This window comes from Pinus tabuliformis, chromosome 3_2 (genome assembly GCF_031772625.1).
Source record: "Pinus tabuliformis cultivar Carrire ecotype Pingquan chromosome 3_2, CPIR1, whole genome shotgun sequence".
In the NCBI taxonomy this organism is placed as follows: Eukaryota; Viridiplantae; Streptophyta; class Pinopsida; order Pinales; family Pinaceae; genus Pinus; species Pinus tabuliformis.
Genome location: NC_142302.1, coordinates 1,003,609,200 through 1,003,623,160, shown reverse-complemented (window position 1 = coordinate 1,003,623,160; position 13,961 = coordinate 1,003,609,200). Strand labels below are relative to the sequence as shown.

At 37.0% G+C, this 13,961-nt stretch overlaps 1 protein-coding gene and 1 long non-coding RNA gene across 2 annotated transcripts; both read right to left on the bottom strand.

Annotated features, from left to right (window-relative positions):
• Nucleotides 1–4,565: 4,565 nt before the first annotated feature.
• On the bottom strand, nucleotides 4,566–5,208 carry LOC149183996 (uncharacterized). The gene is made up of 2 exons (XR_016257735.1): nucleotides 4,986–5,208; nucleotides 4,566–4,899 (listed from the first exon to the last, which is right to left on the bottom strand). It is a non-coding gene; the product is annotated as an uncharacterized LOC149183996 (long non-coding RNA).
• A 6,199-nt stretch (nucleotides 5,209–11,407) lies between these two features.
• Nucleotides 11,408–13,084, bottom strand: LOC149183995 (pentatricopeptide repeat-containing protein At2g03880, mitochondrial-like). Its single transcript, XM_089417369.1, has 2 exons — nucleotides 13,010–13,084; nucleotides 11,408–12,782 (listed from the first exon to the last, which is right to left on the bottom strand). The coding sequence occupies exons 1-2, from the start codon at nucleotides 13,067–13,069 to the stop codon at nucleotides 12,018–12,020; spliced, it is 825 nt and encodes a 274-aa protein (XP_089273495.1). The 5' UTR covers nucleotides 13,070–13,084; the 3' UTR covers nucleotides 11,408–12,017.
• Nucleotides 13,085–13,961: the final 877 nt, after the last annotated feature.

The following is a 13,961-nucleotide window of genomic DNA, read 5'->3' as shown; positions in this document are numbered from 1 at the left end:
ATCTGTTGAACAGATTTGGCGTGGTTGAGTGCAATCCTTTGACTACTCCAATGGAACAAAACTTGAACCTCACATCCATTGAAGGAAAAGAATTTGAGGATGCAACAAAGTATAGACAGCTTGTAGGAAGTCTCAACTACCTAACTACTACCAGGCCATACATTTCATTTGTTGTTGGAATCCTCTCCAGGTTTATGAAAAATCCTTGTGAGGGACATTGGTCTGCTGTAAAAATAGTTCTAAAGTACTTGATGGGAACCCAAGATTTTGGACTAAAGTATACACAGGTGGGTGACTTCAACTTGATTGGATACTCTGATTCAGACTTCGATGGAGACAAACAAACTGTGGTATCTACTTCAGGTTATGCTATGAGTCTTGGATCAAGATCTGTCTCGTGGATATCACGCAAAAAATCAGTTCCTACATATTCCACAACAAAGGCAGAATATGTGGCAGCAGTTGAGGCAATAAAAGAAATTGTGTGGCTCAGGAAAATTCTGGAAGATTTGCAGGTGAAACAAGTACATTCAACTCCACTCATGATTGACAACACCTCTACAGTAAAGTTGGCCAAGAACCCAAAGTTCCATGATCAAATAAAGCACATCAATACAAAATACCATCTGATTTGACATCATGTTGAGGCTAATACAATCCATCTACCCCATTGTTCCACTAATGAGCAGATTGCAAACATCTTCACCAAAGTGCTTGGAAGAGAAAATTTCGAAAGATTCAAAACAATGCTTGGACTCACCAACATTCCTTCACATTAAGGGGGGGAATGTTGACACCTAATCATTGGGATTGGGTGAACATTTGTAAATAATCTAAATAGTAAATAATGGAGAATATGAAAATGAAGAAACTAGGAGGTGAGGCCCAAGAGTCTCTCCCTCCTTATATATAACCATGAGCAATCTTAATGAAGAAACACAATTTGTTTTGAGGAGTTACCTCCTAGCCTGATATTATGATTTGATAATAAAATTTTACATGAGTTTGAAACCCAAAATATCACACCTAAAGAAAATATTATTTTCTTAGAGTGGTTTTTTTTTTTTTTGTTGACTAGCAGAATCAGCAACGGCAGTGGTATCGTACTCGTGTTACACGGGGTTGAATCCCACCGACTGCCACTATAACCTCTAGGAGGAATTGCCTAGCCCGCTAGAATGACCCTCGGGTAAGATGAGGTTCGAACTTGTGATCTGCACAGCAACACAGACGACTTAACAGATCGTCCGCTGGCCACAAGACCAAACCTCTGCGGGCTTCTTAGAATGGTTTTGATTATCAACCTCTTTACGAATTGTAAACATGACTAATTTACTATATACATGAAAATCAATATCCCTCCCAATTAAAATATCTTTAATATATATCTATATCTATAACTATATATATAGATATATAACCCTTTATAAATAATCAAATTCCTATGCAAATATTTTTTTTCTCCTACATAATCAAATTTCTAAACAAATATAATTTCTAAGCAAATATTATTATTATTAGCAGCTTAAATTTAACATTAATATGAAACCTTTCATAAGAACAAATTGAATTTAACATTAATAATACTATTAAATTAAATTGTCGTTTATGGCTGACTATCATAACATTACTATATTGACACATTAAATGCAATACTTATCCCATTTATACTTTAAGAAAAACGTGATATTGGGACCTAGAATCTTTGAAGCACTTGTGCCCTCAGCATTAGTTTTACTATTCCAGTGTAGGTGCACATATATTCCAGATCAGCTCTATATTTGCAGGGCAACACATAAAATATTGTCAGGGCCTAAACCGAATGATTTCTGCGAATTAAAATGTGTTGTGAATTTCTGTCGAATTTTGGTAGAATGTTTAAATACTAGCATTTGCACCAGATGTTGTAAAGAAAACGCCGTAAGGCATAAAGTACGGAAATCCATTATGTGTGCATTATTCAACAAGGTGGATCTCTCTAAATTTGTTGTGAACATTTATGTTGTTGCATTTCTAATATTAAATTTCTTATCACCCCATGATGACAATCCCTATAATTATTAGCATCACAATTTTTTCCACTTTAGTGGGTTTACCTTCAACCTAAATAAACATGAATTTGAGTCACTCAATTAAAAATAAATTGCTAAATTGCTATTTATCAGGTTTTGAGTTAAAACAATTAATAACTCATATTTACAACCCTTTAAATATTTACAACCTTTTAAGTCTTGTATTTATAACTCATATTTATAACCCTTTAAAATGAAACTAACTATCTATATTTTTATTAATAATAAAAAGAATATTCTTTATAAAACTAACGCTCACATGCTACTCCTATATATTTATGTTATATTTAATATTCAGTGTCCATCAATTGAATGACAAGATGAAAGCTCAACTTAATTGCACCTTTAAAACGTGACTTAAAAGTTTAATTGGTAATTATTTATTCAGTAATTTGTACATTGCTAATTGCAATTTCTCTTGAAAACCAATGTTTATATCAAAATTTTAAAAATTAACAGTCACTTCTCCGGTAGTCTGGTGTTTCTTTATTTGATCGTGGTATCCAATGCGAAGATGATATCTTATGTGTTTTCGTGTTTCTTTATTTGATCGTGGTACTCAAGATTGCCTTTCTCCAAAGTATCCAATGTGAAGATGATATCTTATGTGTTTCCGCTTTCTCAGTAGGTTCATGTGATTATTATTATTTTTGGTGTTAATGTTTATATTTTTTTTATGGCCATCCATTATTTATTATCTAAACATTGATGTTTGAAAATCCGTAAGTGGCTAGTGTGGAAATTGCAAGGTATGTTGATATTTTGGTTATCTAGTAAGCTTAGAGTCATTCTTGAGTCATTATCTTTACCATCTCAGGAAGAAGAAGAAGAAGAAAAGCCTATTGAATTGAAAAAGAACCCTAAAAAGTATTAGGATCCATGGGTCATTTTTTTTGCATCATGTAGCAAGATCACATGGTTAATTGATTATGCCACATGAAGAATTAGCCTTTGCCAATATTTAGGCTTATAACTAGGTGATTTTTTCTACTAATATTCTTATACCAATTTACCATGATAATTCTCTTTTAAATTAAAAGACAAGCATCCTTTTTTAGTGTTTCAACTTCATTTATAAAGAGTTTAGTGCTGATAATTAGTAGATTATATGAAATTTTGAAAATTGCACTAATATATTATTGTTGTAAGGCTCTACACTCCCAATGGAACTCATATAGTGAGTGGATAAAGAAATGATAAGTTTTTCAAATGGTGAAATAATTTTCATATGTGTGATATTGTGATCTAGATAAATAAAACCAAACTCTTCATTTATCATGTGTCTTAACTCTTTTATATCTCCAGTGTATTTTTTGTACAAATAAGAAGCATTTGTTAATCATGCATCATGTAATATGATCTCCAATCAGTAGAAAAAACTTAATATCAAAGAAAGAAAGTCAGAGGAAAATGCTTTTAATGTCCACAAATGACTCAATATTACAAAAGAGATGCTTGCTAATGAACAGGATAAGGTAGCTTGGGAAAAGTGTAGTAACAACTTTTATAAAGAATCCTATATAGATTTCCTGTTAACAACATATTAAGATATTTTAGAGAGTAGTTAAATATGTTTAGAGATGTGCTAAAGAAGATAAGGTCACTGAATAAAAAAGGAAGATAAACATCAATTCTTATTCGATAATAATACAAAATAGAATTTGTGGGAACTTACTACTCTTGAGAGAAGCTTCCTAAAATTTCCTAATGGTGCTTCTCCTTAAATAAATAGGTTTAAGGCTACATCTAATTACATCAACATGGATAACACAAGCTCTCAAGGATATGGATGTAATTTAATTACTAGAGTTGATATTCATGAAGTGAGAGTGCACACATTAATATCTCCCAAGATTGAGGGAAGTGGAGGTTAGATTAACACATACATGACCTTTGTTGTAAAAGGGATCAAAACAAACAAATAGATTTGCAGGAGTGCATCATAAAAACCTATTAGATGATGAAAAGTAGGCATGTAGGCATATTTTCCCTAGTGTGGAAAATGAGTAAATTATATTTTAGTAGAAAATATTTTCCTTTTATTTATAAGGTCTAATATTTTAACAAAAGATTCGCCAATATTTCACAATTTTTTATAATTTAAAGCAAGATTGGCCGAAAATCTAAGAGATTTTATAATTGAGAGAAAGATACGTCTAAATAATATATACATATTTGGTTATCAATAAGACATACATAGAGAGAGAGAGAGAGAGAGAAATTTTGTAACTTAAGGTTTTATATTAATCAAAGACCATATTTACATGGGTTTATAAGGATTTCTAGAGTGACCATGGAGGATACAACCTCTCATCGTTTGCTCCTTGAAAATATACCTTCAAGGTTCCTTAGGTGGATAGTAGAGCTACTATACTTGACATTGACAGTGTCCAGTAGCTTTTCTAGCCCAAAATCTGCTATGCATGGCTCCATGTCAAAGCCCAGAACGATGTTGCTTGGCTTAATATTTCCATGAACAAACTTCCTTTCATGTAAGTAAGACAGGCCTCTGGCTACTCCCTTTGCAATTTTAAATGATAAGTTTGTGTTTACAAAACATAATCTACTGCAAGGATGCTAACCTGGAAATGGCTATCTACCTTTCAGCGAGCATTGCTGACCCCTCCTCAAAGATTTCCTGGACAATGTCTATATTTTGCTACTTTTCAACTGACTTAGACGATGAATCAGTGGATTTCCTTCTGAAACAATTCTTAAATTTGCCTTCCTTCTTAACTGGAGCTCGTGGTGCGGATTTCTCAGGTGGGATCAAATCCACTACAATGCATGTAGTGTCGTCCCTAAGTCCTCTTATCCTCAAAGCCTCCTACAGCTAAACCGGTTAGGCTATGATAGAAAATAAACTTAAAGATGGTGACATCGATCACTTATCCTTTTCAACAGTATTTGTACCTTAACAATTTGTTTTGCAGCAAGTTCTGCTGGCAAGCCTCGGCAGCAATTTGCAGCCTTCTCAGAGCTCAATGCATCCCAAACACCATCAGTTGCAATGATAAGCCTTCCTCCAACATTCGATAGCCATTGAAACAAAAAATTACCAGTCTAAATCAAACAGACACATTGTGACCAGGTATGTTTTTCCTCCAGTAAATGGATAAAATCCATTCCCTGCCACTGCAACAATAATACACCATATATCACCTTCCCATTAAAATTGAGAATGAGCTACAAGTAAACTGTGAGAACGCGGATGCCTCATAAGCATGGAGTTAAGTTTGATCCCTGAGCTTTGCTACAATCCTCAATTGTAGAAATATTGAAATTTTTAAGAAGACTCTGGCCATTTACTAAGCCGCTAAGTTGACAACAGAGTTTGTCTGTTGCTGAGTCCCAATCATAGAGATGTCTATATGAGTTATGTCAATGTCTAAGTAGAGCTGTTGAATATGGAATGTGGGTGTTAGTCCTCATCTCTGTTCGACTTATGTCAAAGCAAGGATGCTACATAGGAAGAAAGAATTGGTTAATCGGTTGTGGATGATGGCATTTTTTCTAGAAAATGCAATACCTCCATCATTGATGGTCTCTTTTGAGGGGAAGCAGAATCAAAATTCAATGCAATCACCACAGACACTGAGATTTCAACCCTTCCTTCAACCTCTGGTCGAAGAGTAGGATCTATGATGCGCAAAAGGCGATGCTTATCATCAACAAAGTTTTGACCCCATGCTGCAAAATCCTGATCTGAAGGCCAGCATGCACAGAAATGCCCTCACTAGGTGTGATGTCAGTTTGACAAACAGCACAAGCGAACAATCTTGATACTGTCTGCACCGTATATTCCGAGCCCAGCGTGCAATGTCAAATACTCAATTATTAGCATGACAGACTTGCAACAAGATGCATTCTACAATATTCTCTACAGCTAGTTTTTATTTCAGTACATCACATGGAAAAGCAAGGATTTAATCCTTCGTCGCTGAGACAAATATATACAAGGCCATAACAGAAAAAGGCCTCCTTTGGACTTCTATTACCTTAGTATAAATAACAAACCAAATCCTAAAAGGAAGGAAACACCATTCTATATTAAATGCCTAGAACCCAAAAAACACATAAAAAATAGATTAATGCTTTTACTAAGGCTGAACCGAGTATAAACTAAATCTGTTAACAGGAAAAAGATTAGATATCATTTTTTGGGATTCAACTGCGTTAAGTAAGTCATTCAAACGTATGACCATTTCCATGAGAGGTAGTCGTAACTGACTAATTTCTCATGATTTTTGAATAGTTCACTTAAAAAACTAGATTGAAAAATTGAAAATTCAAAAGTGCCAAAATATAAGCAGGGATTACCCATGCATAGCCACAATTCAAATTTGCAACACAATTATCCAATTTTAATAAAAATTTGTAAACATAGATTGTCCACATTCAAGGAGCAGCAACTCAGATACAATTTATCATGCTTTGTTCTGAATCCAATGATAAGTCTGAGTTTACAAAACATAATCTACTGCAAGGATGCTAAGCTGGAAATGGCTATCTACCTTTCAGCGAGCATTGCTGACCCCTCCTCAAAGATTTCCTGGACAATGTCTATATTTTGCTGCTTTTCAACTGACTTAGACGATGAATCAGTGGATTTCCTTCTGAAAAAATTCTTAAATTTGCCTTCCTTCTTAACTGGAGCTGGTGGTGCGGATTTCTCAGGTGGGATCAAATCCAGTACAATGCATGTAGTGTCGTCAACAAAATGCGATGCTTGTCATCAACAAAGTTTTGACCCCATGCTGCAAAATCCTTATCTGAAGGCCAGCATGCACAGAAATTCCCTCACTAGGTGTGATGTCAGTTTGACAGACAGCACAAGCAAAAAATCCTGATACTGTCTGCACCGTATATTCCGAGCCCAGCCTGCAATGTCAAATACGCAATTATTAGCATGACGGACTTGCAACAAGATGCATTCTACAATATTCTCTACAGCTAGTTTTTATTTCAGTACATCACATGGAAAAGCAAGGATTTAATCCTTCGTAGCTGAGACAAAGATATACAAGGCCATAACAGAAAAAGGCCTCCTTTGGACTTCTCTTACCTCAGTATAAATAACATACCAAATCCTAAAAGGAAGGAAACACCATTCTATATTAAATGCCTAGAACCCAAAAAACACATAAGAAATAGATTAATGCTTTTACTAAGGTTGAACCGAGTATAAACTAAATCTGTTAACAGGAAAAACATTATTTAAAAGAAAACCAGATTGAAAAATTGAAAATTCAAAAATGCCAAAATATAAGCAGGCATTACCCATGCATAGCCACAATTCAAATTTGCAACACAATTATCCAATTTTAATAAAAAATTGTAAACAAAGATTGTCCACATTCAAGGAGCAACAACTCAGATACAATTTATCATGTTTTGTTCTGAATCCAATGATAAGTCTGTGTTTACAAAACATAATCTACTGCAAGGATGCTAAGCTGGAAATGGCTATCTAAAAGAAAACTTCCTAATTTCCAACAAAGTTCACTCATGGGTGATGCATACAAAACTATTCTTTTTAACCTGATAACCAATAGTAGAAACCTAAAAGAAAACTTCGTAATTTCCAACAAATTTCACTCATGGGTGATGTATACACTAATAGCATATACACTACAAGAATGATAGAATCTGATACACACTCCAACACAACCAACATAGTTTTCACTTCACACCACCAATAATTGTGACAAATACCAATCCACCAATAAAGGACCTACAAAGGAATTGCATAATTTTTTAAATAGTAGTTTTAATCATACCAGAAACAAATAACACAAAACTATTCTTTTTAACCTGATAACTAATAGCAGAAACCTAAAACAGAACTTCGTAATTTCCAACAAAGTTCACTCATAGGTGATGCATACACTAATAGCAGATACACTACAAGAATGATAGAATCTGATATAAACTCCAACACAATCAACATAGTTTTCACTTCACACCACCCAATAATTGTGACAAATACCAAAAATATGAATAGATTTTGGCCCACATTTTCAACCCTATTCACCAATAGCACATATATGTCAAAGGTTGCAATCAACACCTTTAGATCAAACTGCTAATGGTACCTATCACAAAGCACCACACAGGTTAGTGGTAGAGCAAACACTTGTTTAAAGGGCAAGTTTTCAATTCAATTCCTAGCCTGTCAATTTTTTACCAAAGTGTGTTAAAGGGGATAACAGGGTGGGTTTCAGAGGTAGCAATCCACAACTTTATATTGAACCTTAAGGGTGCCTGTCATGAAGGGGCATCTATCTCATTGATAGAGCAGCTAATTGCTTGAGGACAGATCTTAGGTTCAATTCCTATAGCTTGTCTAGTTTTCAACAATATATAACTATATACAGACACACCACAACCATGAAAAATCCATAGAAATTTCAACATACAAATAGTATGATCGTCTACCCAACTTGTCAAAAACATATACATTTAGAAAACACAAACCAATATAAAATACCTAGAAAGATCATAACTTTCAAGTTTCAACCCAATTCGAAAAACTAGCGATTTCCAGCTTGACCACCATTAACAAAGACCCAATAATCTCATAATTTTGAAGTAAATTCACCATTTAGAGATAAATTAATGAAGCAAATATTCCAAAGAAAAATGTCATAATTATCAACTCAGTTGTAGACAGCAGGCACCAACAGAATTGCTGATGAATCAGAGCCAGTACTGCAGATATGTTAGCAGTCTACACAAAATAGATAACAATGGACACATATACTCAGGTAAATTGAGAGCTCTAATGGAAGCAAAATAGACTATGCTTGAGAGCCCCAAAGCAGGCAGATCTGGTGTTCAACCAAACACCACCCCAGCGTAATAACATCCTCAATCTGGCAATAAATTGTGATTATGGATGAGTAATCTAGTCATAATTTTCATTCTATGCTTTACGCCTGAAAATTCTCTGAGGTTTGCCACTTTCTTGCTTTGGTCTGAACCTAAGTCACATGGTTTGGGGTTCAAGTTCAGGTTCAATAATGATTAGGTTTGATTCGAGTTTGAATTTCTTGATGAGGTTCGCTATATAGCACAAGATAGTAAGAAATCAACATCAATAAACATAAAAAATGCTATCATGGACTTCGAAACTGCAAGAATGAACTACAAGTGTGAGCTGTGACATCAAATTATGAGCTTGAACCATGGAATTGGTCAATGACCCAGAGGTTCGATGAGGTTTGCCAAACCCCAAAAGAAAATTTAGGTTTGCCGAATTTTGGATGGACTACAAGTGTGAGCTGCGACATGATGTTATGAGCTTGAACCATGGAAATGGTAATGACCCAGAGGTTCGATGAGGTTTGCTAAACCTCAAAAAAAAAAATTCAGGTTTGCTGAATTTTGAACCTCAAAGTTGAAGTTCGGTGAACCTTGTGACATAGGTCTGAACTATTTTTGAATTGGCACTTGGGAGATTGTGGCAGGTTAAGGGAAGGAAAGGAGGCCCAAGGGCAGAGCCTCCAAATGCTCCATAGCAGACCTATAGACTCGGAAAGGCTCTTGAACAAGGGTTGCAGAGATGATTAAGATGGGATTGAGCCAGGGGGGGACGCCCACCCTGGTTACTAGAGAAGGATAGACTTGGAATGAGAAGACAATCGCATTTTGTAGACAGTCCATCCAAGCAGAGGATCCACAAATCGCTGGCTAGAATTGTGGGGAGCCTTATGAATGGAACGGTGGAGAAAATGGCTTTCAAATCTAAGCTTAGAGAAATAATGTGGGAAATCAAGAAGGAAGCCATGGCAAAGCTCCAAGAGATGATGTGGAATGGTAACTAATTGAGATGAGCTACAGACGTCGAGGGAACAATGGAACACTGATATGAGTTGGAACCACTTCATGCATTCAACTCGAGACCACGCTGTTACAGAGATGGTTATCATAGAAATGAAGTTGGAATCGAGACAAACTGCAAACATCAAGAGGAGAATGGAACATTTATTTGAGTTGGAACCACTTAATGCGTTCAACTCGAGAAAACACTGTGACAGAGATGGTTATCATAGAGATGAAGTTGGAATCGAAACAAACTGCAGACATCAAGAGGAGAATGAAACACTGATGAGAGTTGGAACCACTTCATGCGTTCAACCTGAGACCAGGCTGTGACAGAGACAGGTATTGGAAAGATGTTGGATATTTCCAACCAGAAGAGGATAATTGACCAGGTGGGAACACTTCTACAAGCAAAACCCATACCTGGGTGTTCTACACTTCCCTTAGTTCGGACAACAATGACAAACTCTGGCAACCAGAACAAAGGCACTCCTCCAAAGAGTTTCAGCGAGCATTGCTGACCCCTCCTCAAAGATTTCCTGGACAATGTCTATATCTAAAGCCATCACTTCATCTACACTTGGTGATTCATCTCGTTCTACCCCTTGTACTCTCTGAGAATGACCATTTTTCTTGTAAATTCGGCACAACACCCAATCATCAAGCTGGACCATATCTGTAATGTAAAGGTTGCATTCATTATCATCATGCAGTTTACTGATTAATTGTATATGTTAGTGTGCCAGAATTATTGCATATGATATTTCCAAATCAACTTTTATATGGTCATATTGTATCTCTGTATCAGCGGTATCACAAAAGTCTGAGTTGAATTTGAATTGAGATTGTTGCCAATTTGAATAATATTAGAGACTGCAAGTTAAATTATTAAATTTGCCTTCCTTCTTAACTGGAGCTGGTGGTGCGGATTTCTCAGGTGGGATCAAATCCACTACAATGCATATAGTGTCGTCCCTAAGTCCTCTTATCCTCAAAGCCTCCTACAGCTAAATCGGTTAGGCTATGATAGAAAATAAACTTAAAGATGGTGACATTGATCGCTTATCCTTGTCAACAGTATTTGTACCTTAACAATTTGTTTTGCAGCAAGTTCTGCTGGCAAGCCTCGGCAACAATTTGCAGCCTTCTCAGAGCTCAATGCATCCCAAACACCATCAGTTGCAATGATAAGCCTTCCTCCAGCATTCGATAGCTATTGAAACAAAAAATTACCAGTCTAAATCAGACAGACACATTGTGACCAGGTATTCTTTTCCTCCAGTAAATGGATAAAATCGGTAAAGGATTAAAAGGGAAAAACAAAACAGGAAGAACAGAAAAAACGAAGATCTATATATGTACTCTCTTTTTATTTATACAAGATCGCGTATTTGTTAGCGAGAGCTATTTCAAACAATTGATCTCCCTTCAGTCCATAGGATTACAATTTTTTTTTGAAATCCTAGATAGCTATTTCAGACAATTGATCTACCTCCTGTCCTGATTGAAGCTCCCTTCATGAGTCTCCACTATGTTCTTCTAGAACACCGTCCATCTTTCTAGTACCAACAGTACTGGGTGTTCTGCGCAAGGAACTTTTGTGCAAGTCATGGAGATGAAGTCGGTGGCAGAATGCAGTCGCCACATACCTTTCTTCTTGAACTTGTTTTTATTTATTGAGATGTGGCAAACATGTTTACTCTCTACTCTGGGTGTAACATTCAAATTAAAAGCCTTTGGCTAAGCTGCGGTATTCTGTTTTGCCAAAGTTGCCCAGGACTTCCACCTAACCCTATTGGCTAAGCTGGGGTATTCTGTTTTGCCAAACTTGCCAAAGACTTGCACCTTACCCCAACTGCAAGGAATGGTGTACCCAACGGTGCACTTACATGGTCAAAACAGTCCACGAGGGCAAAAAATATCTCTGATGATTTGAACCTTGGTAGAGGAATATCACCACCCCAGCTTAACCACCAATCCAAAATCCGTTAAAACAGTCAACACATACTTCAATAGCCTCCTTGATTCACATATATACAAGCCACATGACTCCTGATCTTCATAATTGTCTATGGCATGTGTGGTTTAAAACTGGTTTCAGCACGTTCCCTTTCTCATGTCTCAGCCATCTCCTACAACAAAAGCATGTACTGTCTTATTGACCTGAATCCAGCTACAACCTGGCATCTTTTTTATACCTCTGTCTTTCATAACTTTTCGCACTTTTTCAGCATCATTCCATCTACCGGCCTCTCTGTAGATGTTTGATAATACCACATAGTGGGAGGCAGTTTCAGGGTCACACTCAATAACACGTTCTGTTGCATATTCTCCAAGCTTTATGTTCTTATGGATTCTACAAGCACTGAGAAAAGTTCCCCACAAAGCAGCTTCGGGTTTGGTCGGCATTTTATTGATGAAGTCTAGAGCTTCATTAAGCTTCCCAGAACGACCAACTCTAGGCATAATTTGATAATCTCGACTCATGCAATGAAAGTAATGCCACCCATCATCCACTAGCCCCGCATGGCAGCAAGCAAACAAAACACCAACAAAGGTAACATGGTCAGGCTTCATGCCAAGATCTTGCATCTGCTCAAACATGCACAGGGCCTCCTTCTCGTAACCATGCAGAGCATACCCAACAATCATTGCCGTCCAGGCGACCACATCTTGTAAATGCAATTTGTCAAAGAATTTGCGAGCGTCCTCTATGCTACCAGATTTAGCATACATGTCTACCAGGGCACTTCTCACATAGACATCAGACTGGAGCCCTTTCCTAATAATGTCTTCATGGACCTGTCTGCCATGCTCCAAAGCCACAAGATTGGTACACGAAGGGAGGACGCTGGCAAAGGTGAATTCATCTGGTCCAACGCCAACCTATTGCATCTCACAAAATAGACTCAATGCCTCTTCATGATTTCCATTCTCTGCATACCCTGTGATCATAGTATTCCATGAAACAACATTTCGTGCAGGCATTTCGCCAAACACTTTGCGTGCATCCCGCAAACACCCACATTTAATATACATATCTATCAGAGCACTGCCCACAAAGACATCAGACAGAAACCCACTTCTAATGATATTGGTTTGGATCTGCTTACCGTGTTCCAGAACTGCCATGCTAGCACATGCCGGAAGAACACTGGCGACCATGAACTCATCTGGTCTGATACCGGATCGCTGCATTCGATAAAACAATCCCAGAGCCTCGTGCTCGTATTTGGAGTAAGCTGCGATCATTGTTGTCCACGAGACCACATTTGGTTGCAGTAACTCTTCTAGAACTTGGCGCGCATGCACCAGACTCCCGCACTTGGCATACGCAATCAGAATTTTGGTGTCCAAGAATTTATTGAGCTTAAATCCAGTTAATATGATGTGGGCATGGACGAGTTTGGCTTGGGGTAAGAAATTCGTACTGCGACAGACCTGCAAGAGGGAAGCATAAGTATGGGAGTCTGGCTGAAATTTTCGGGTATCCATGGGAGGTAGAGGATGGAGCGCTTCTTTCAAACGCCCCTGTTGGGACATTGAGCACAGGCAAATTTCCTATTGCCGGGCATCCTATTCCCAGGGTTATACTTTGGTAGGACGAACCAGCAAGTTTAAACAGAGAGGCAGTGAGATTAACAGGAGCTTGCGGAATGCCACAGTCTGTAAAAACTGTGCCACTGGCGATTTTCATACTGTTTTGATTGTAGCCCAAAACCCTGTAGCTCACGTTGTTGATTGTGAGATAGGGCGTGGTGGATTGACAGTAGATTTGAAACGCACGGTGGCCGCATCCTGATTTTGCTCTGCCGAAGGCATACAATATGTTATCCATTGGGTTGGGAGACAAAAGGACAGTGTGAGGATCAATGATCCAACATCATTTAATCCTCTAACACCACAAATCTACGGTCAATAATAGGACACGGCATCGGCTGGGGTAATTCATTTCAAAGGGAATAAAAAAATGAATAAAAGTATTAATATTAAATAATAAGAATAAAACAAATTTGTCTATGTACAAGACTTATTTAATAGGTAAATAAATTCAATATTTTAATA